This window comes from Nymphalis io, chromosome 11, assembly GCF_905147045.1.
Source record: "Nymphalis io chromosome 11, ilAglIoxx1.1, whole genome shotgun sequence".
Classification (NCBI taxonomy): Eukaryota; Metazoa; Arthropoda; class Insecta; order Lepidoptera; family Nymphalidae; genus Nymphalis; species Nymphalis io.
The window spans coordinates 7,463,026-7,488,409 of NC_065898.1; the positions used below are offsets into that span (position 1 = coordinate 7,463,026).

The following is a 25,384-nucleotide window of genomic DNA, read 5'->3' on the forward strand; positions in this document are numbered from 1 at the left end:
CTTCACGTGATGACGATTGTAGGAGAATTAGCAAGAAATATAATTAGTACCTTATACTACTAATGAAATCAACATCACAACAGGTAAATTATATAATATTTGTCATAGCGTTGAACCGTGTAAAATGATCATTTTAAAAACGTTTACACATGATATCATTTTTAAGTAATCAAAAACATATCAATCGTTTTATAAAAAGAAGTTTTTATAACGTAATTTATCACCACCGACTATCACATTTAAGCAGAAAGACAAATAGCTAACAATAGTGTTTAGTGAAGGAAACAAATTCATTACAAGCGACGTAACGCACGCGTGTCATCAATAAACTGCAACCCTCAGGCAAATACAGCTGAAAGAGACACTCCATAAATCATAACCGCCCCATTACAACTAATATACTTGTTAAAACAACCCCTATCTTGTCCATACGTCTTCCACAGCACGTGGCAATGAAAAAAACTCTTTAAAATTAGACGCTTGATAGACCTCTAATACAATACAATCGCCAGAGTGGAATGATAACTGCTTAGCATTATAAAAGTGCAGTTCCGTCTAACAAAACGCAGGATGTGCGTGAACGTGTCTAAAGGATCCCTTTTGTAAATCCAGTTCGGTAAGCACTGCGTTCCTTTAAATCGGTTGCTATGCCAGTTCACCTGTCGCAATCAATTTATACAAATCTCATTGATATTTAATTTCGTTTCATTAACATAAAATCGCCTAAAACAATACCAAAATTTTAAAAGACTCATTTTAAAATTGCACTCAATTTTCCATTTTAAAATAGCTACAACCACATCAGTTGGTATGCAATAACTTTTTTATACATGCTTGTAATAATGTAACTTATTCTAATGGTAGTTTGTAAACAGATAATAAGGATAATTCGCTAATAAATCTCAGTTTTCTGTACAAACTATATAACGGTATATGTTAAGTAAGAACCGACTTTGCACGTCAAACGTGTTGTTGAAGAAAATAAAATTATCATATTCGAACTCAACTTCATTTACTTTCTCCTAACATGTTTATAATATTAAATAAAACATTTTATGACCGTGCGGTTTATGTTATCTGTATTCCGAGACCTCAAGGCAAGCCGATTTCACGAGTTAGTTCCGGCGACTGACAATAACCGTGGCTTATGTCGCTGTGTCACCGAGAGTTCACGGCTCGTCTTGTGCCATCATAAAATACTCTTAACACGACAAAGACACTCATTATACTATAAATACAATTCTTAGTGCGTTGGGATAAGGATGAAAATTGGTCAAACTTATCAGAGTGAAAAATTAAGCAAGCATGCAAACTGCATGCCTCATCAGATATTATATTTGCAAAATAGGTATTCGTTTGACGACCGTCAAGCGTTTCTTGGAAAGCTAAACTTTCTCAAGCTAAAATATGTACTGTGTTTGTAGTTTACTTTAACCGTCAACAGTAAATTATTATAAATCCTATTTCATTACGAAGGATACCTAGGAAATGAAACTACGTCTTGTTATATTTAAGTAAAATGTTTTACCTGGATTAATTCCTAACCTCCTCTTTGGGCATATAATTTATTATGTATGTATTTGTTATGCCATAACTATCATTCATTTATTGACTTAGGTTATTATGATATATTTCAATAATGAAAATCGATCTAATATTCAACGATATTTGTAAGTCAAAGATTAACCTCTTAATATCAACAAGCGTTTGAAGACGACAATTTTATTTAGGACAAATAAAAAACATTTCACATGTCAATATTGTAAACTAAAGCTTGAACAACTTTAAGTTTTTCCAAACAATATATGTAAACAGACTTTCTGTCCGGCGGCGCCCGCCAAAAGATTACACTGCCATATTACCACAGATAAATAAAATCCGTCATAATTTTGGGTTCTTTCGCACGCCCTTAACATTTTGAGATAACACTTGATTCGATGTATACACATCTTGAAGTTTTTTCTTTATTAAAAAAAGGTTTTTTCATGTGATGCTTGTTAATTTTTTAAATGAATATAACACACTATATGGAAATTGAAATATTTATCGCGAACACATTATTAAAACGATTAAATTAAAACATAAAACAAATACTCTACACCGTTTTTTCCATTATCCTGTTTGCAATTGTCAAAGGTCCGCTACCATACATCCTAATCTTTCGTTCTTATAATACCTAATTATAATTTTGTTCATATTTCTGTCTAAATTAAGGTCACTGGATTACTTAGCTTATTAATATATATTTTTGTATTTTTATAAATTAGTTAAGGTTGATTATTAAGGTTCACATTTTTTTAATAAGCTTAATATAATTAAAAAATATATAATTTGTACATAGGTATAAAATATGATAAAATAATTTTAAAACAACCTATAATAAAATTAAATGAAAATTAAATTATCTATGTTGCACAATTTCAAATGCATAATGTCTATACATACCAAATAGAATATCTTTTAATTATTTAATAGATACAAAAGTTACTTACCTACTTAATTAATGCATAAGTACTTATCTATCTTACTAATATTATAACTAACTAATACTATTATTATATTATATAATACTAATATTATATATATATAATACCTATCTTATTAATATTATGGTATTTAATGCATACATTTTAAGTATCTCTCATAGACACTATTGTGTTTCATATTTTATATTTTTAAATAGGTAAGTAGCTACCTACCGACTTCGAAAATACCTACCTACCTACTACTACCTACGAAACGTTACCCTAAAATTAAAATTAAAAAATACCTACCTTCTTATTGGTTTTAAATAATTATTCAAAATTTTAATTAAGCTCATTTATTTTTATTAAGAATAACACAATAGATTTATTTAAAAATTGTAATGAAATTAAATTCATTGAACAATTTACAATATGTCCTTACCTGCCTAGCATCGTACAACCTTTTAATTATTATAAAGTATGTAAGCCTACTTTCTTTATTGAACACTTTTTAAATAAAAAAAAAACCTACTTCTGAATAACTTCTCATAATGCATATTTCATAAAACTTACCGGACATCTTCATTCTAAATCACCTAGACATTAAAATTAAAGCATTCAAGCATTATTTTTTCAGTCCATTAACACATTTTTTTAAAATGCAACAATTTCTATTAAACGGAGTCACTATGAAAATTAAAAAAAAATTGAGAGGATCACTGTCATATAAACACAACACGATTATACTGATAAGATAACTATTTAAATTTCGTATTGTCTTTAATGATTTTAATACGTCGGAGCGCTACGCACAATCCCGATAGTGCGGTGACGGGGATCGCAAGATATGTGCGACGGCCGCGACGAACGCTCCCAGAGTAACGAGAGGAGGCGAAAGCTCATCCCTATAATCCCGAATCATACCCTCGCCCGGGCCGCCCCATACCCCTCACACCGCACCTTGTCTTTGTACCGCACCCTTCTCTTTCATACGAGTTTCGGGGACGTTTATACAAGGTTACATCTGAAAACATCTTTATGTTATGGTGGTGGAAATATTTTTTCGAAATCATTAACATGACGACAATGTTGAGTCTTGTTTCATCTCTCTAATTGACATTAACAGTATCCTATTACAATATTGATCACATGATTGTTTTAATTCGACGACCGTAATTACAATAACACTAACTGTATTTTAAAACAGTGACGCTTAAACAAAGGCCCTTCAGTTATCGACAGGGTTTATAAGAAATCAGTCGCGCTACATCTCCAGAAACGATTGACCTCTCTGATTAAATGTGATCAACCTTTTGTTGTAGCGTTAGGTGTAATATAAAGTATATAAAAGTTTCAAATAAAAATGGTGGTTAATAAAACACAGCGTCGATTAAAAAACAAAGCGTAGGTATTAAATACGACTTAGCAATTTGTGTCTTATCGTGTCGTATTCAATCGCTATATAGAAGGCAATGGCTACTTATTTACATTAATTTCTCAACCAATGAACAGAATTGATTACCTCATTGAGACATTAAAATTTAACTACAAAAAGGTTCAAAGATCACTTACGCCAATGCAAATTTATACAGTTTTTTTTAATCTATTAGACAAGAGCAGCTCGGTAAATCTATTACGTTGTCGATATGCTAAAAGTATTCGACGTTGCATTTGTATTTCAGCGCTGCATTACATTTTCATGTCTGAAAATAGCTAGTGTGGCAAGTGAGACGGCAGATAACTAGATAACGCTTGAGATCTGTAGGCGAGGTCGTGATTGGTCGGTTGCGGCAATGGGCGGGGCCGCGCGACGGATGCACCAATGGGATGTTCCTTATTATCTGCGTCTTTGTCTGTCAGCGGAGTCTGCGAAGGCACAGGTGCCGCGCGCATCAAGTAACCGATTGACTGTACCTAGCTAGTTATCGTATATATACGCTATACGATCGCTAATGAATATTAAAAATGCATTTCAGGTGATGCTCGAGATTAGTATTCATAAAGTAGATTATTGATTGAAGTGTTCCCATTTCTATAGACAATTTGATTATGAATGTATTATTTCAAGCATCATATCTATATTTATGGCATAATATTCAACTATATTGTTGCAATGTTATGTAACCTAATTCTTAATTTTTATTTTATATGAGAGATAATTCAACATACCTTTGCCTAATTTTACCTCCGTATTGTGACATCTACAATACCCGATTTATTTTATTTCAATTACAATAAAACCACTGCATAGCTTAATGCATAATATAGGTAGGAAGGTATAAAGTCATAAAGATTTAAAACCCACTTCGCAGTATCAGTCGTGAAGGTGACAATCAAAATTGATTTGCACAGAAACGTCGTCTGTTAATCGATTCAAACAGATACGATAATTGATTACACACGGCATATATTTAATACAAGCTATCCGCTTTGACTTTGTAAGTTTATAATTATGTACGTTATAGTTTTGTTAGATATTATAAAATAAATGTTACGCAAAGCGATACTTATCTTTGTTCACTCTTAGCCAAATCATGACTTAAATGACCAAATCGTACCGAATTTTTCTCCATCGTTTTTTCTAATTACACTTCTTTGAAGGAGAATAAATAGAATATCAAGTTTTAATTTCACTGCAAGTTTATATACATATGTAACGTTTGAGCGAAACGATGTATCGTTTTCGTCGATCGAATCGTTATCGAACGAATAATATTTTTACGTTTTTCAAAAAGATAACTCGCACTTTATATGTTTTTTATATCTCTACTTTATTAGTCCAAAATAAATATTTTAAATGCTTATAAATTGAAAATGCTAAATATTAATTTGCATTTTCAACTTGTTTGATTTAAAGTATGATTAGGTAGGTACTATAACCGTGTTAAAAAATAATTGAGTTGAAGTTGTCTTAATTATTTATTTATTTTCCAAGCCTAAATCCGCTAAATGTGACTCATCTATATCAATAAAAAGTAATATTGCAATTAGTAATAAGTACATATTAAGAGGTAAATACCTATATTTAATTTTTTTAAACCTAGATACACATATCAACACTATATAAAAGCAGTTTGTGTAGGTCTATGCATGTTAGTCAAAATTTTCGCAAGGTTCAAGGTTCATGATATAGGTAAGCAGTAACAGCCTATGAGTGTCACACTGATGGACTAAGGCCTCCTCTGCCTTTTTGAGGAGAAGGTATTATATAGGTATTATGACTATAATACTCTATACAGAGCAAAGAGGCATATGTAAGTACCTAAAACGAAAAAAGATTGATAAAATATTACAAAGAAAATGAAAATTGAATATTTAATATTGATTTATTATCAATATAATTTAAAGTATTTAAAATTGATAACGTTTAAATGTTTGATTTCGACGATATAACGATTCGCTCTTCGTTTCTTAATCCATAACAATAAATGATGTATTGTCATTTAAGTATATGTATATGTTTATAATAGTATTAACACCGGTTAATAATCATATTTATCTATCATACTAGTGTAGGTAGATAAATAGGAATTAAATTACTGATTGATAAGTACTAAACAAGTAATTAAGTAGTATCATTTATTGGAATAAACACTTATCACAATACAAAATGCTTTTATATAACACGTGTAATACCAGACATGTTATTTTGTGGTTGGGCTTTATGAAAGTCCGTCTAGGTAGGTACCATATATTCTACCACCTAACAGCAACACTTTTTATTGTTGACTTCCAGATTGAAGAGTAATTTAGGCAGTAATAACTACAGGCATAAGGGACATAACATGTATCCAAGATTTATGGCGCATTAACAATTTCTTAGGTTGTTAATATTCCTTTAAATGTATGGACGGTGGTTGATCGCTTATCATCAGGTGGCCCACTTGCCAGTCTGACTACTTACTTTAAGTAAAAAATTATATTGCGATTCTATAAAAGTCATATTATATGTATCAAATTATCATTCAGAAAGTTCTTACGTGTGAGTTTCTACAAGCAGCCGCCGTTGTAGGCTCCTAAATGAAAACTAATAACTACCTAGCTAATAACAACTAGCTACGAAACACAGAAATATTACCCGACAAAATGAAATGTATTCTATTTTAAGTCTTTGGAACATTTATATGCAGTTCATGTCTGCATGTATGAGAATTTATATGATGTAATAACGCCTCGGTCACACAAATTTATTAGGCTGTGACATAAAGCTGCAACTAAATTATTTAAAATAGGTGCTGTTTTCCTCATATATCATCATTTGTAAGATTGTATTATGTTTGAACTTTATTAGTATAGCTTTGTACCCATACCTTTTTTAGACCATTATAATATCCGAGGTCGTCTATCTAGTCGTAAGTATATGTTTGCACTAATTATAAACTAGAAATTTCGTAACAGTTTAAGGGCTTATAAATAATAATATTGATGTTATATTGATATTATTCTTACTTAAATAAAAACAAAAAATAATAAATCAATACGTTATTTCTGTAACATCGTATCTCATTAAAATAGGATACTTATTTCGTTTATACCTTGAATACCAAGCTCTTAAAACCGTCGTATTTAAAATTTGCTCTGTGTTTGACTAATGAGAAATTTTGCTCAACCTATCCAATACGGGGCTGCTTTTCTTTCAAACAAATGCGTTTCGCTAGCGCGTTAAGCGAATTTACTCAGCAGGGGTTGGTCGGCGTGTATTCCGCCATCTTAGCCGGACAAAGGATGCCAGCATCGACATGGCGATCCCAATAAAGGAAAAACCAGACGCTCATATACATTTTGTACGTATATTGAACCTCAATGGATAATATCCTAAACGATTTTATTTCGTTATAGTTGCAGAATATTTAGCTAAATAAAGGAATGGATAACTATTTTTTACTGGATATACTTAACGAGCTTATTATTAGACAATGGTGGTAAATGATCATTCTGCGTTTTAAAATAAACTCTTATAGAGGTTTGGTTTGTATAATTCTCAACATCAAACATTTTTATAGTTATGTTATATATAGTTATATCCAGGAAATGGCAATAAGCTATTCCTCTTTTCTATACATTAAGCTTAAAATATATACAAATTAAAAATAAAATTACCTACATAACAAAACATGAACGTGTGGAAAGGTAGCAAGAATGCTAGCAACATTTCCCTTTTCATCGCAATTCCGATCCTCTGGGCGAAAACTCTAATAATAATCGTCTATTCCTTTTGATGTTGTATAATGGACAATATCAGTAGCTCTAGAAATACAAATTATTCAATATACCTAAAATCTATTTTGCTTAAGAACTTCTATAATATTTAACTTATAATAAATATCACGCTGGTTGGATCATATAAAATCAATTAAGCAAGTAATATATAAATACCTATTGCCGAAATAACTCGATGATTTTCAAATAATATATCTACAAGGATTATCTGAAGTAATCTCACGCTTAGAAATAAATTCGGCTTATAGGATTATTCGCTTCGTTATATATCTGATATGAACCAATATATATATAAATATTTACAATTAATCATGAAATAAACAAAACTAGAAACTCCGCATCAAATCACATAGCTAAACACGCCAACACAAATAGCAACAACAGGGAACCAAGCAACACATTCTGCTAAATAAATCCTCTATCGAAACAAACTTGAAGGTGGCGCAAACCGGGATCCTGTACTGAATTCACAATGACCGAGTACGTGAGACGTAACTTCTGTGGCGACAATTTTATTTGCGGACTGCCCCCCATTTGGCACCTCCCTTTGTTGAGAATTCGTGATAGTCTCCCTTTTAGAATAATGGATATTGGAAATGACATTATGATCTTCTACATTTATTATATTATTTATTTACTGTACAATACAATAAGTTGTTTCGAAGTCTCCTATAGTCTAATAAATAGTAATACGTAATAAAAAAACAATAATGAACAATGTTCAATTCTTCTGAGATCTGTTATGTAGTACCTCAGGGATTGTGTTTTTCTTTTCAAAACAGAGAAAAGCAAATAAAACATTTTTTGAACATCTTTGAAATTTATCTATAAAATAACAATTGCTAGATATTTTATAGTACATTGCTACTTATTATTAGAAGTATGTTTTATTGAGTTTCTAACATTGTTCTACCAAATTTAAATACGTATAATAATAATAATCTATTATTGCGTAAATCAGCATATTTTTTTAATTAATTGTCAGTTATATCACTTTTACCAAACTCTCTGCTCTGAGGTTTTGTTCTACGAAGGTGGAATGCCAGAGTAAAAAAGTTCCGCCAAGTTGGCTCCGACGTGGCTGTTTATGTTGCCTATTACACTGTAATTCACGTTTTAACTTTGTGTTTCGCATACTAACTAAATGACTTATATTTGTAACTATTGTTTGATAGATAACAAGGGTATTTTTGGAAAAATAACCTTGTTGTTATTCGTGGCTTAGTAGTTTTTGCTCAGTAATTTATTGTCTTTTTTTTAATTTCTTCTAATATTTTTTGCTTAATGTACTAATCATCTTGCTTCATTCATTTCACGAGATAATAAAATCTATTACAGTAAACAATTGAAGTTGAAAACATAAAAATTCTGTATTCTTTCTTCTAATTCAAAATTGTTCGAATGTGGAAGTCTTATATTTATAATTTCTTCCGTTTATACTATGAATGTAATAAAATTAAAAAAAAAAAACTAATTCTCGAGAATCTGAAATTTTTAGTAAGGAATTTCTCTTGCAAAATTTAGACATGCGAACATTTGTTTATATCAAAACAAATAACATATTGAATGTCCCTAACTTTAAACATGAGATAAATTTTAAATGAAACAATTTAAATTCGATTGATTAAATCTCGACTGATCTATGAAAAGATCCGTAAGCATTGAGATATAGTCATTTAACCGACGAACCCTTCCAATTCGACCACCAAAAGAATTGTGTTTAAAACGTCCAATTTAAATTGTTCCGATAAAGGGGTCGGCCATTTCAATTTTGATCGGAGAGAATTCTAAATCGAAATGCGCGATAGCCAGTCGGTAAGCGCCTCCTGGGGCGATCCATCGAATTTATAGAGGTAATAAAATAGCATTAGAAAGTAACGCTAGCAGTTACTCGTCAAGTAATCGAGCGCAGACATTTTTTTTTGAGGGATTAATAACATGCTAAAGACCTTAAACAATATTCCACAAGACTACACACTTTATTTATTAATATTTGAACCAAAATTGAACCAAGAAGAATTGTATCAAAATACAGTACAGTACAGTAACAGCCTGTGAATGTCCCACTACTGGACTGAGGCCTCCTCCCCCTATTTGAGGAGAAGGTTTTGAGCTTATTCCACCACGCTGCTCTAATGCGGGTTGGTGGAATACACATGTGGCAGAATTAGACACATGCAGGTTTCCTCACGATGTTTTCCTTCACCGTCAAACACGAGATGAATTATAATCACAAATTAAGCACATGAAATTCAGTGGTGCTTGCCCGGGTTTTAACCCACGCTCATCGGTTATAATTCACCTGTTCTTATTAGGCCAGCTCGGCTATCTAAATAATTTAAAATATTTAGATATATTAAAAAGGCGTTTTATTTTTACATCATATTTAAATTATTTTAATTTTCTATATATTTTGCCAAGCATGTTCAGTAATTAGTAACTGACAATATAAATAAGAAGAAAAGTAATGCACCATTAATTTAAATCCAAATTTTTAAACACTTGGACACTATTCAAATCACATTTCACTAGTTTTCAGTACTTAAAAAACCTAAAACATAGAAAACTTTAATAATGATTGAATATAAACGCCATTTCAATTAATTTAAGAAATCAATTTGACATCACGAAGGTAGCAAGTTAACATCGAAATTAGGAGTCCTTAAGCGGGAGCGTTAAAACTCCCAAAGTATCATGTCAAATTAAGTAATCGTAGTGTAATTGAGCCGGCGATCAGAACAAGGGCGGCTCATCAATCAAGCTACCCCACTACTGCGTATTTACACTTAAGGTTATAAGCGAAAGCGTTTTAATTTTAAAGAAGAATCTTAATTGACAGCTAAAACGAATCAACTTTTTATTATAACTAGACTTCTGTTATTTTTTTATTAATTTTTCATTTGAACGCGTCGGTTTTGAGTTCTTAGGGCTACTCCGAAACGCTTTTACCTGATGTCTTGTACCACATCTTATAAAGCCACTTACAGAGTTATCCTCGCCTCTGTTTTAGTAGTCATTAGAGGAAATCCCACTAATGTGTTTTAAGATTAGATGCTATTGAGAAGATGTTTATTGTTGTGTGCTGAGGAAAGGATATTTGCAACCAATATACCGAAGTGGTTGTTTAAATATATCTGTTTTGAATTAGGTTTTTATTGAATTTATATTTTTTATAATATCAACAATTGTTAAATTAAAAAAAAACGATCAACAAAAAGCTCAAAGCTTAGAAAACTTTTGAGGAGAGTTAAATATAAAACTCTTCAAGAATAGCTTATCGATAAGTTAACATTATTTTATATTTTTATTATAAGAATAAGCTTCAATTTCAACGAACAAGCTTGTATGAGATGGTTTTCCACTTGTTATATAAATAGAACCGTTAAAACTGTATAGTCCTTTTGAACGTTTTCTTATATAAAATCGCTGCCCCTAACTTAAATCGACTTGATAACAAACAAAGCTGGGCTCGCATTGACTCTAGCACAATGGCCCTTCGCAAATTACACACTAGGACAGCAATTACGCGGCATAACAACAGATACATTTGTATGACAATGATCGAGTTTTTATACGAAATACGATACAGAAACGTACGCGGTAGTGTGAGAATGTCATGTATTTTGCAAATTTCGTAAGTTAGTTTTCGATAAGTTATAATTATAGACATAAAAAAATAAGCAGTTGACATAAAACATCTTATAAATAGGAAGTATAAATGTTCAGTTTATTTAAGCTTATTGTTAAAAGTAAAAACCCGTTTGACTAGATTTGTAAATATAATTATTCAACTGAAATATTGGTTGAATATTATTTACTATACATTTGTAAATTTAAGTTAAAACCTAATGAAAGATGACTTATGCAAGTAGACAATTCAAACAAATTATTGATATACAAAAGAACCGGCCTAATGGTTAGAACAAGTTAATCTTAATCGAAGATTACGGACATATCTGGCCAAGCACGACTAAAGTAACGGTGCTATAAATCTGTCGCATGTGTGGTGAAATAGGCTCTCTCCTTTCACAAGTAGTGGTCCAAAACAAACAGTGAGACATTTACAGGCTATTACTTTTTTGATGATGTGCTCCTAGTCGGTTTTAGTACAGCAGATATTAAAGTACTCATGTATGAAAGCAAACACAGTGGCTCTCTCTACTTACGTACTTACACGACACGGAAGTTGCAGAGGAGTGTTAATATAACCAATTTCGAAGCTTCGGACCCCTACCAAGTCTTTGTTGACAATCCCAATAACTTTGAGCGTCTGGGAGTTTCAGCCCAGAACCTTGGAATCTGCAGCTTAATTAGCTAACCACAATACGAACAAGGCAATTATTTCTATAGGTAACAAAAGACGTTTTTTTTTTAAATTTTAACTTAATCAAAATACCTATTCTGTAACAGCATCAGCATTGAATAGATACTGTTATTATCTGCTAACAGTGTAGTAGACTGACCTTCCGTCCGGTCTCTCTTAGAACTGATAGTTAAGCGTCCGCCCGACCTCGTCACCTCGCTTCCTACCGCTTCACGGAATAAGACCGATTCGTAATCACTTCTATGTTAATTAATCTACTGTTTACAATTTCATGTCTCATTTTTATGTTATCGTAAAATATCGCCATTTCCAGGTTATAGGTGATTTTTTTATCGAAAATATATTTTAATATATGTTACTTTTTATCTATTTTCAAAACAATTCTATAGAATAAAACTTTATCAATACCAACGGTATAAAAATAACTCGATTCCTAAATGTTAACAATAAAACAGAACGTTTCTCTTATTATAGTTATCGTTGCAAATATTTAGTCATATTTGCCTACTACTACTATACTCTTATGAACAGTTTAGTTATAATAGGCATCTTAACTAGACTTGGTCGTTGGTCTAGTGGCTAACCATAAGGCCACAGATTCGGAGGTCTAAATTCAACCACGGGATTTTTCTATCAAGATATTCCCAGTTCTCCTCATTGGCAAGTATCTCTTGAGAATAACCACTGTGAAGTTAGTCAGGAGGACATCATCATCATCGGCATATTACATTCTTCGAATGTATTTTAAATTCCCACAAAAATTAAAGTAATTGATTCGAAATAACCACTTAAAAATAAAACATATTGACTTTCATACATGATCAGTACGCATGAATTTGTGAAGTGAGTTCCCAGTCGCAATTCTGAGTGATAATGGGGACGTCAACAGCGCGAGAGGCGCCCGACTGCGATCTGTCACGGGCGAAAGCGTCAAAGGGTTTTTGTCAAGGCGCGAATTAAATCGGCCAGCGGGAGGTTTCAGAGGTGTCGCGCAATTGATCGGGAACTGGTTTTATCCAGTTTTATTCTTCTAGATATAAAATGTAGGTAATCAAAAACACAGAGAGTGCGTTTTGTATCAATAAGTAAAAATAGTATTTTTAATAATTCTACTAAATATGTAAGTATATTTTAGCATCCCGACTCGACATATAAAATTTTATACCAAGTATTATCATCGCACCAAGCAATCTCTCGGCTCAAACTTCCCTGTCGTTCGTTGCTCATATATCTTATCACGAGCTCCAGGGTTTTTTTAATTTTTCATTTTTATATCACTTTATTTTTTTCGTGTGTGGTCCAAATTACAAAGCGCTTTTTTCCAAAAAATCACCTTCGAGTCGTAATGTAGTTTTTTTTAAATTATGTACAATTAAATTAATATATCTTGTATAAAACCAATGAATACTAACTCGATAGTTCCTGAATTCGTGCGGGAAAAATAAGGATTTTATCCCGTGCTATTTTTAATCAGTAAGTCATAAACATCCGTAAACCGATCTATGGTCCTTACAGTGCTAAGGGCTAAGCCATCGTACAATACGCCCTGTGTATTTTTTCATGAGTTTATTTAATATCTCATAATATTTCTAAAATACCAATGTGTTAGGTAGACAATATTTATACTAACAACTAAAACACAGTCGTTATTTTTTTTTCCTTTTTTTAAAATTTCATTTCTGTACTGTATTTCCATACCTTTTATTAAGCCGTAACAGTAAAACAAAGTTCACGCAATAAACACTTTGTGATTAACCAAGACTTACATCAATCAATCGTAAATTTAACGCGAAACAAATTAAGGGACCAATTCTGCTACCGGAATATGATCAAATAATTACCCTCTCGATAAAATATTGGTACGAGTAGCACGATCCTTCCCTCCCAACCTGTCTCGCTCCCGAGAGCCACAACTGTCGATGTCACCTTAATTTACGACCTTCAATTATAAATTTCACATCTTACGGTAATAAAAATCGAGGAAATTGAACTTTATTCTCAAAGCTATAAAGGAAAATCATGTTTAACGATTCGTACGCTATACGCCAAGGGAACAGAATAAACAATCCAACTTTGAAGACGAAAGAAAAAACAACAATTTATACCAAAAAAATAAATTAAAAAGAAAATATATTAATTTTATATTCTTATGAAGAAGGCTTGGAGCTTATTACACCTCGATGCTCCACAGCGGCTTGGCGGACATTAGAAACAATTTGCAAAATGCAAGATTGCTTCACTATATTTTCTTTCACCATAAACACGTGATGAATTTGAAATATAAAAACATTCTTTTTTAAATCTCCAGACAGACTATCCAATTATTTTACTAAACATATTATTGAGAGGCCATTAAGTTAAATATATTTATTTGTTCCGCAGTGCTACGATATCGCGTTTAATGGCGATCAGTATTCAGTTTCCCGTAATTAAAACGGTTTGTTAGAACGTAAAGATAAAATTGATAATTAAAACAAAGTTAACTATGTGTTTTTAGCGTCATTTTCATAACAAGTGACTTTAAACTATTTCCTTGTGAGTGAACTCTGACACGAGATACTAGTGTATTCCCGTTAATTAAATTTAACTGGCTATTGTTATCAGTAAATGTATTTTTTTTAAATAACTAAGTGACATTGTTGTTTATTTTTAAACTGGACTTTTAAATGAACTTGCACATATGGAGCGATTGCTGATGAAAATGGTGATATTTTCCTAACGAAATTTTAACCACCATCCATTCATCCTATTCATCTCTATTCCCATTTCTCATAATATCTTATATCGCCTTTGAGATGCTACTGCTTTTGAGTTCTTCGCAGAAAAATACAATATTTTTAAACGTCCGGGATGATAGCTGGTGGTAGAGCTTTGTGCAAGCTCGTCTGGGTAGGTACCACCCACTCATCAGATATTCTACCGCAAAACAGCAGTACTTGGTATTGTTGTGTTCCGGTTTGAAGGGTGAGTGAGCCAGTGTAATTACAGGCACAAGGGACATAACATCTTAGTTCCCAAGGTTGGTGGCGCATTGGTGATGTAAGCGATGGTTAACATTTCTTACAATGCCAATGTCTAAGGGCGCTTGGTGACCACTTACCATCAGGTGGCCCATATGCTCGTCCGCCTTCCTATTCTATAAAAAAAAGCCAATATTTCTGCTACTTTTATATCACTAGACCTCGTTGACTGGTCTTGTCTGATAGTTATGTATGCAGTAACTATGATAATGACTAATCTTTACCAACTCGCATTTGAGCATCTTGGTGGAATAAAAACCAATTATTTTCCTGAAGAGAAGAGTAGCCCAACTGTGGGTGGCATACTTTGTGATAAATCTTAAAATAACATCTAATTTATGATAACTGCTTATAATTTCAATATATATGTATGTATATTATAAGTTCCAGCAGTGGATTAATGTGGGCTGATTATGATGATATTGTAAGTTAGATGAAAAAAACAACAGACAGTAAAATCGCGTCGTTTCGTTCAATTTAAAAACACAAAGATATGATTAAGCTGCCAGAGACCAGCTTCATTTATAAAATAAAAATTATTTGACGAGGGTTTGCCATTAATTTTGGCGACAATGTGATAAATAATGAGAGAGGTGTAATGCGGGGGCGGCATCCCTCTAAAACGTCACTTTGATGGGCTGGTTTTGAAGTTTTGACGGCTCACATCCTAATTTTCTTTCTGTCGGGAGTGTTATCCCCGACACTTTTCAATAAGTTTCTCTTTGTGGCTATATTTTCAATTTCAAATTTTATACACGATACTAACGCGTCGGATATTTTAAAAGAAAGAGGGTAAGTGTGGAACTGTTGGCTGTCTTTCTTCAAGTTAATAAAATGATCATTTACATAATTATTAACAAACTAACATTATACAACAATTTAGTTTTAAATATATGAATTATAAAATTATTCAATATATTGTAGGTATGTTATGAGTATATCCTTCTGATAGATTTCGCAATCTGCGGTCTCATAAGCCAGCCACCAGTGCAGCGAGGCAATCGAAATTCATATAGGTATAAGCGTAGTGTAAACAAAACCATATCAATAATTCAATTAAACTAGTCCGTCAAAGTGACATGTCAATTGAGCAGTATCAAAGAATGTCAGTTACACGCACTGACCGACACATTTCACAACGGGACTATAGTTCTATTGTTTCAATTAAACATGAGATGGTTTTGATATTTTAGATACATATGCGTGTATTATTTTTTCTTAGCCAACAAGTAGCCACTCAAGCATTCCATTTTTAAAGGTTACCTGTGTTACCATATACGTTATTATCGATTTCCTTAATACGGCGTATTCCAATATATATATATTTTTATATTCATTTAATTTTGCTATATTAAAATGAACTGGTCTCGGCCAAAGATCGATAATGTGTAAAATGGAACAATCAAATGAATTTTATTTAATGTGAATAGTAATCTATTATTTTAATTGTAATTTATTTATACATAAAATATGTAATAGTATAAATAATAGTAAAGGTATTTAGCAGCTATCTGTCTAAATATCTGAATATTACATATCCGTGTATCGAAAAGGCAATAAGTCAAGCAGATATTGCGTGCACATTTGGCCCCAGTAAATCAAATTTAAATTCGACTTGGCGATTCATAGCAGCGCGTGATCCGTGAAAAATTGCTTATTTTAAAACGCCATTTTTTACTTCTCTTTTCATAGGGTGGGATTCTATCAATATCGAAGTTATAAAATAATGAAGATTATTATTTAATTTATCTTGATATAAATATTTCTTTTTGTATCTCTTATTTCTCGATGTGTCTGTTTTCAATACTTATCTTAAAGCTAAATAAAAGAGTACGTATATTGCTTAAGATAGATTTAAATGTATGTAACATGATATTATACGATTCGTTTTGAAGGCTTTTAATGTTCTTTGAAGTCTGTTGAAACCATAAATAATTATTGTAACAAATAAATCAATATAACATGAAAACATTACAGTCTTTTTTGTATAGTAAATTTTATGTAATCGAAGAATTAATTTACAAACTAAACAATATAATAAAAGGCATAAGTCAATCACTCACTACACTAAGGATACCTCCTATATATTTACGTATTTGATCTAATAAAATCTTATAATCGATCGATAAGTCCAATATGTATACAATAAGATACAATTGTTTGTTTGATAAATTTTCATGATCACGATTTAATTATACGAAATATTGTTGATTTCATTAAAACAGTAATTTTATAATGTCTCTATTAAATAGACAAGAAGCATTTATATGAAAAAAAAAAAATAACATGATAATGATAGATTTTATCAATATCACTGTTTTTTCATAATTTTATCTGATTTTAGACAAATATGGGCATCTTTTCTTGATTTTTAAAAGTAACGCTTACTTTGTCTATATTTTATGGAAATATTGCAAATATTATAATTGGTAGATACGTAAACGGAATAAACACATCAACCGCTTTTAAAAAGCTTTGATATAATTTTAAGCATTTACTTCACGTACTTTACATCGGAACTGCATTGCTTTATTACAGTTTTCGTCATCTGCCTTCAAATTATCGTAATTATAAACCACGGTCCTACTTCAAACCTCTCAGGTTGCTGTCCAAATATACGTTAGGGTCCGTTACGATTCTTGCAATCAAAAGAATTCAATCCTCGGAGTCGGGCCCCATATCTATTCTTTTCTACCCCTACCTTAAGATTAGGGCTGTCAAGCAAAATTCGGTCTTAAATAAAAGTTTTAAGATTCTATTTAAATTCAATACATAGAATAACATTATTGAAAGTCGAGTGTCTTGCAAAGAAAATCGTCAATAAACAAAGGTATAGTTAAATTAATGCTCTGCTGTTTAGTCCTCTGTCCACATTAACAGCGTGTTCAGATATGTATACTTCCTTCTTTAAACTATATGTTGTAATTAAAAAAATAAATTTTGTATATTTCAATACCTCTTTTTCCCTTTTTTAATATATAGTATTTGTTATCGATATACAAGTCTCACTTAATATTATAATAAATAGACAAGTTATATAGTATGTTTCAATGTTATACAATTTTGATATATTACATTATGTCACTTGCAACGAATAAACATATAAGAAACATTTGGATACGACTTGCAGCGATAGAGTTAAAATATAATAAAAAAAGTTAAAATATAGTTAAAATATAGTAAAAACCTGTACATCTAACGATTACACCAAGGAAGTCGCAAAAGTTTAAATCAATAAAAATTAGCCAACTGAAATCGTATCCTTCAAACTTGGAACACCGTTTACATTTCCAAACAATACAAAACTTGATAAAGTCCTTGAAATAATAAAGGCAAGCAGACATTTGTGTTAAGTCGAGGCTGAGAATCGAATCCACTTTCACATCGATTGTTCTTACCCCCTGCTTAGGACAAAAGATGGTCTGATAAAAATATTCGATAACAGTTCATTTGTTAAATTGATTTATTTTGTACAGTAAGCTGCTTGAAAAATAATTGCATAATTTTTAATTGAATTATGATTTTTATTAAGAAATAATTTTACATACATGTTAAAGTTGGTTCCGGCCGCGGCTTCGCCCGCGTGTGAAAGGTGAACAACTGTTAGTTATCCTATGTCCTTTTCTGTAGGACTGACAACTTAAATGACAATCATTTGAGTAGTTACGACGTAAAAGTGTAACAAACACACTTTCGCATTTATAAAATTAATTAGAATTACTGTTACTGAGATGTTATGGTAGGATTTTAATTTAGACCAGTTTTGTCGTTTTCTCGTCTCAATAATAAATATGATTGTTTTATAAATATATCTACGCGGTATGTGCTATTCATGATATGTGCATTGATATATTCTAATCAATATTTTCTAATATATAACGTTAAGTAGTTTGTTTGTTGAAATGCACTTAATACAGGATCTACAGAATGTTTCATCTTACAGTAACAGTAACAGCCTGTTAATGTCCCACTGCTGGGCTAAGGCCTCCTCTCCCTTTTGAGGAGAAGGTTTGGAGCTTATTCCACCACGCTGCTCCAATGCGGGTTGGTAGAATACACATGTGGCAGAATTTCAATGAAATTAGACACATGCAGGTTTCCTCACGATGTTTTCCTTCACCGTTAAGCACGAGATGAATTATAAACACAAATTAAGCACATGAAAATTCAGTGGTGCTTGCCCGGGTTTGAACCCACGATCATCGGTTAAGATTCACGCGTTCTTACCACTAGGCCATCTCGGCTTCATTCATTTTATTTATTTATTCATTTCATCTTAGAATGAGTATTTTTTAATATAACTGCTTCAATTTTTATATGAAAAATTGATATTGTAGTCAGATCAGAACCCACCTATGTTGATACATACTCGGGCAGTAAATTTTCTATAGACAGTACATACACATGCTCTGTTTTTACGCACAACATATAAAACATATAGAAAAAAAATGTATACTTTTTATTTAAATATTAACAAAAACCGTTAGTCTACGATTTCACGCAAGATACACACAGAGTCAGTGAAACGCGGTTCTTTTTACCCTTTCGGTAAGTTGCAAAAAAAATGTTTTTTTGGTGTTTCCAATTTTTCGCTTTCCTTTGTATTGAATTTCGCACGGTTCGTTATGACAATCGAGGTGTCAGAGTTTATTTGAATGCGGTCCTAATTTCGGTTTCTATACCCTTTGGTATCACAATAACAATTCAACTATCTCTAAAAAAAAGCCCTATCTCCTACCTGTGTTTATAGAGATGTCAAAAGGGTTGATCCCTTTCCTTGACCCTTGACGCTAAGGTTATTTTTTTCCGTAAAAACGCGAATCTATGAGATACGTGTAATCAGCGTCAATTGTTCGCTCACTCCTCAAATTATTTAAAGATTTATAGCGATCTTTCTATTAAAAAGTCGATAAAGTATGTTGATATAAAGTAGGAATATATCATAACAATGACTTTGTAACAAATAGTATTGAAAATCCAGGAATTTGGATGTTATCAATCAACGTTAAAATTACTGTGAAGTCTTGAGAAGAGAATCTCAATTATATGTACATCATTCACGTAAATTCACTTTTAATACTCATAGCAATATATATACGTTACATGGAAATGAAATAAGCTATTTATTTATGTCATTTATAAGCAACCTGAATTAATCTTTAGCTAAACTGACTGCCTAAATAACACAGATATTAAAGGTACAAATTGAAAGCACACCCACTGAGATCCATAGGAGTCCTTATTTTATATTTTAAATTTAAATTGAAAATTCCACTATGACCCTTACTACTATAAATATAAAGTAGATATTCAGAAATGTCTAAACAATATAATGTGTAGCCACAGGGCGTATCTGTTTTGTCAAAGCAGTCATGTGAATAATTCCTTACAAATCCTTTTAGTGATTATCATTTAAATGACAATAAAAGTCAAGACCTCTGGAATTTACAAAAGGGGAACATAATAATCTTACATTACATACATACATGATCAAACTTTTGTCTACATTAAAATAACTATTGATAAAAAATAATGTAATGATAGAATAATGTAATCATAGAGATGTTGTTTTTTCAACGTACGACATAATATTATAATCATTCAAACATATTGTAATAATTTAACTTATACAATTTTACGTAAATTTATAATTCAACAGCATTATTTTTTTACGAATATATTTCGGTATTTTGAGGGTATTTTTATTAATAATTGAATCGATTTAAATTTGGCCTGAAAAACATTAACATATAAAGGCTACACTTGTCATTGAGTTTATAAAAATCTTAACACCCCACCTACGCGCTACGTAGCGTAGACACAGATCGATTTGCGGCTACAAGTGACAAAGTTTTTCAAGATGGCGCAGGGGGTGTATTAGGGGGATGCTCATATTTTTTACTGTCGCCAGGGTGAGCAGTGGAGCCGATCGCAACAGCGCTCTCCACTCGGCCTCTTAAAAGCAGTTTCTAAGGGACGTTTCTGATATGCGCTTATATGAGTAGGTAAGTGTCTGTAAAGCTAAGGGTACATACGCTTTGACTTCTTGTTATATGCCTGAGTACTTCGGGGGGTTAGTGTAGATTTATAGACTAGTACATATTTATTTATTATTTCCTCGATGGGAAGTATACATTTTCATTTATAATTAGTTCTCGATTATTCTACAGACAGCAAGAAAACATCTTCTAACAAAAAATATTGTAATATTATCTCAGTCAAACCAAAAGCTCCAAACAGTTTCTGATAGATCCATTGTAAGTGGATCTACACGTGGCAGATTTCCTCATAACTCACGCCGTATGTTGAATCATAAACATAAATTAAGAACATCAAAACTTAGTACCACAGATTGATTAAATTTAAATCAGCATCCACATCTTCTATCTGCTGCGCTATTTCGGATCATTCAAAATTGACAATCACTTTTTTTTAATTAATGTTAATCAAAAATATCATTTGTACAATTATGTCTAGTATCCAAATAGTATATTATTGGATCACTTCTTTTGTTCTTTGCGTAAACTATGTAAAAAAAAATTACAATACAAATGTCAACAAGAGTAGATAAAGTGTATCTGCGGATAATACATGGCGAGTCGGAGGCAACGCAAATATCCGGGAGGCATGTTTACAACCAGCATCGTCGCTTGTGTGTTATAACCATGTAACTATTTTATTTTTATCAGATAAAGTAAAATTAAATATATTTTTAAATTAACTAATACTCCCCAAACTACATCTAAACAAATTAATAAAGTGTCTGTCTGTGATTTCAAAATAATTGCCTCTTTTTAAATTAAAATGGATATATGCAAGTTGCTACCCATTTTATAATTTAAATATTCAATGTGTGTAATTAACACCCGTATGTACGTTAAAATGGCAGAATTTGAAGGTTTTCTGGAACTGAGTTCCACGCTGGCAAAGCCGCGGTTTTGCTAGTTCTTTCCTCCTCGCTTTTGTTTCCTCAATAGGGAGGGTCGTGACCACCTCCTCGCAACAAGAGTTTGTTGTGGATCAGCATCGTGGACTGTGGTGTCGAGAGTAGTGCTAGTTCTTTAGGCAATATTATATATTTTTAATAACGATAACATTCATTTGCAGATGGCATTTCAATTTAACTCCTGGATTAAACACATTTTTTATGGAATAGAGCCAACGGGCAGAAGGCTCGCCTGTGAATACCACCGGCAATATTTATTACCAAAACCGCGGGGCTTACCGGTCTTTGGACACATACATTCAAACAATATTTAACTCATCAAAAAGTCATATACCAAATTATACAGTTCCCGCCTATGTGGAGTTATGTACACAATTCGCGGCGTACTTGAAATTAATTTCACAGAGCCCGCGGGCGTGCGGTGGGCGGGAAACATCCGCACTTCCCGAGCACGGACGGACAGACACGTGCTTGGATAATCATATTTTAGTAGCTCCTGGCTGCCTTGGGCGTATTGCGATTAGATTGCAATTGAATAAGTTAACTTGTATAAAGATAAAGATTTGACAAATAGTCTCCATTTGTAAAATCAAATGTCTCCCAATGGAAAAATGACCAATAGTCAAAAATGAAAATGAAAAAAGTCGTCTCTAGGATGTCACATCATGATGCTCCAATAAGAGCAGGATCCACATGCCACATGTGGATCATTTGATCGAACAGATCTATTCTCTCTTCTTATAGAGATAAGTCTTGAAAATGTCTTACTTCACACTGAAATATGTAAATTAAGCGCATAAAATTCCACTAGAGCTTGCCATGAATTAATTTTCTCTTAAAATTCATGTTTTCTGCGTAATCTCAACTCCTTTTTAGGCATTTCCGTTTTGAATTTAATTTACGTGTAGTCATTACAACACGAATGATTTGCTATCTTGCTTCATTAGATAACGAAACGAACAAAAAAAACTGGTGCTTACTAGTTTCTGTTTTTTTTATCGTTTTTAGTTTTACTTTAGTTGGCCTACTGTTTTTATGTTAGGATGTTTGTTACTCAATCACAACAAAACAATTTAAAACCCAAGTTTGCTTGCCCATACATTTAATTTGAATATTATCGATCCCATATTTAAGTAATAAATAAAAAAATATATTAATTTACTCAAAATATAATCATCGTATATTACAGACAATTAATCACATTTAGTAAATATGGATTTGAAAATTATCTTTTTTTGTCTGTGTGCAAAATGTTATCAAATATACGTGACGCGAAGCGATGCTATCTATCTAAGTAATGTTATCAAATGCCGATCGTAATTTTCCATAGAGTATTTTTGATTGTTTTACTAAAATTAAAATATACTTTAACCAAATAAGGCGAAGGTAATCAAAATATTCTTAATTTAAGCAGGATTAAATTGTTTATAAACCTATTATCAATTCACCGTAATGTTCACAGTTTTTCTATGTCTTAAATGAAATATATACTCAATATTATCGTGTACTTTAAATTGGTGATAATCACTGAATTGTATGATAAAATGTCATATCAGGGTCAATCTTGATTAATGTGCGCTTATATCAAATAGGGTTTACCCAATTTAATTACGTCTTACGACAATATGACAATGAATAATTATTATTCGAAATTCCATAATAGTTTCGTATGAACCAGTCAATCACATTACTTAAAATCACAATTTTCATAAGACCCACCCACTTTGGTTTATCGTACGAATATATTTTCTTTTACTAAAAATAACGTTATGTCCGCATATATTAAATACTGTAATTTTCAAAAATTAAGTCTTATTCAAAGGTAGAATAGAGTAAATAAAACGAGATAGCACATACATTCAATATACATTTACAATCTTCGACTTAAAATTTGGTTATCCTACAATGAGTGTGCAAATACGACCGTTCTAGATAACCTTTGATGATAGGATTTTTATACAAAAACGGGATATGTGCAATATAAATACATATATTAACATAAGATATACCTTTTATTCCATTAAATACAGAGAATAAAAATATAATGTTATAATAAAAAAAGTAAAATTAGTTGTCAGCAATATTCTCACACGATCTATGATTAAATATATTTTCAAATGTACCTATAAATTAGTTAAACATTAATATGTAAAATGACGATTTAAATGGTATTGTAAGAGCCTACTTGAATAAATAATATTTTGATTTTTATCAAACGGTTGATTTACAATGTATTATTATTATAATATTCATTGTGTATTCTATTTAATACAGATTATAAATATTCTAGTAAAATGTATTGTGAGCTACACTGAACGAGACAGAGTGCAATTCGTTTATTTTATTCCATTTATTCAAACAAAACGTCGTTATTCTAATAATAGTACATTATAGAAAACAGAATATTATCATTTTACATGGCTCGCACTCTGAAACGACCGAGGGGGTTTAAAACAAAAAGAACAAAAGATCAAAACAAAGGTCACAGTTTAATGTGAGAGCTCACCATTGTCTCGATATGGGAAGACTCTTGTGCAGATGAAATCATTTAAAGTGAAGCGAATTTTATTTTATTGTGCGTTCATTAATATTTCATAATCATTCATTGTTGAGTGGCTTTATAATATACGATGCATGAAAACAAGCACGCTATATACATAGTAATAATTGAAAACTATTCGATTATTAACAGTAACAGCAGCTATTTCTAACGAAACATAATTTGAAATAGATATAAAAAGCTAATAAAAGTGTTTTCCAACATCGTTAAAATTAAAATAGCCTATAACATTTTATCTGCTACCTTATCTCACATACACACGTAAAAGTAAACAGCGTCAATTGCAAAATTTCACGGTTGAATATTATTAAAATGAATGCGATTCGTCAGAGTGGACGCGCGGCTACACTATTGCTTTCATTGCTACATCAAATGCATATCGAGAATATCTAAATATGCGAATCCTATTAAATCAGAAATATCCATCCAATCAGAGGACGCATGCTTCAGTGCTTTTATGTAGTTGTTATGGCGACTGTATGAACAGATTTGGTACAAACGGGGTCCGTCACGATATTTATAGATTTAAATCATTGATAGCACAATCTATATTGTAAAAATAAAACTAAAATGTAAATTTTCTAAGTTATCAAAACTATGCCGATATCATTATTGCCTGTTTGTTTAAGAATGGCTAATACTGACAATACTGTGTAAATCGTTTAAGCCTTTAAATTCTCTTAGGATAATGATTTATTATAAAAATACCTCAAGTTTAATAATTCGTTATATGATTATTATCGCAATATGATCGATTAGTATTATATTCCTTAAGTATACAAGCTATACAGATCTCTCGCACTCGTACATGATACTACAACCGCCAATTTTCCGCCTTCGAGAGTTGTC

At 31.6% G+C, this 25,384-nt stretch overlaps 1 protein-coding gene across 4 annotated transcripts in view; it reads right to left on the minus strand.

Moving 5' to 3' along the window:
- Window positions 1-25,384, minus strand: part of LOC126771914 (histone-lysine N-methyltransferase MECOM-like) — a 99,083-nt gene that overhangs the window by 31,196 nt on the left and 42,503 nt on the right. The window contains exon 1 of one of the 4 annotated variants that reach the window (XM_050492082.1): window positions 6,446-6,474. The exons of 2 other annotated variants lie outside the window; for them this stretch is intronic. Coding sequence is in view for 1 of the 2 variants with exons in the window: in XM_050492081.1 (XP_050348038.1) it covers window positions 3,039-3,051 (13 nt within the window). In the remaining variant the exon portion in view is untranslated. Of the gene's footprint in view, window positions 1-3,038; window positions 3,628-6,445; window positions 6,475-25,384 lie in introns of those variants that run through there. One more of the 4 variants, XM_050492081.1, reaches the window with a different exon arrangement.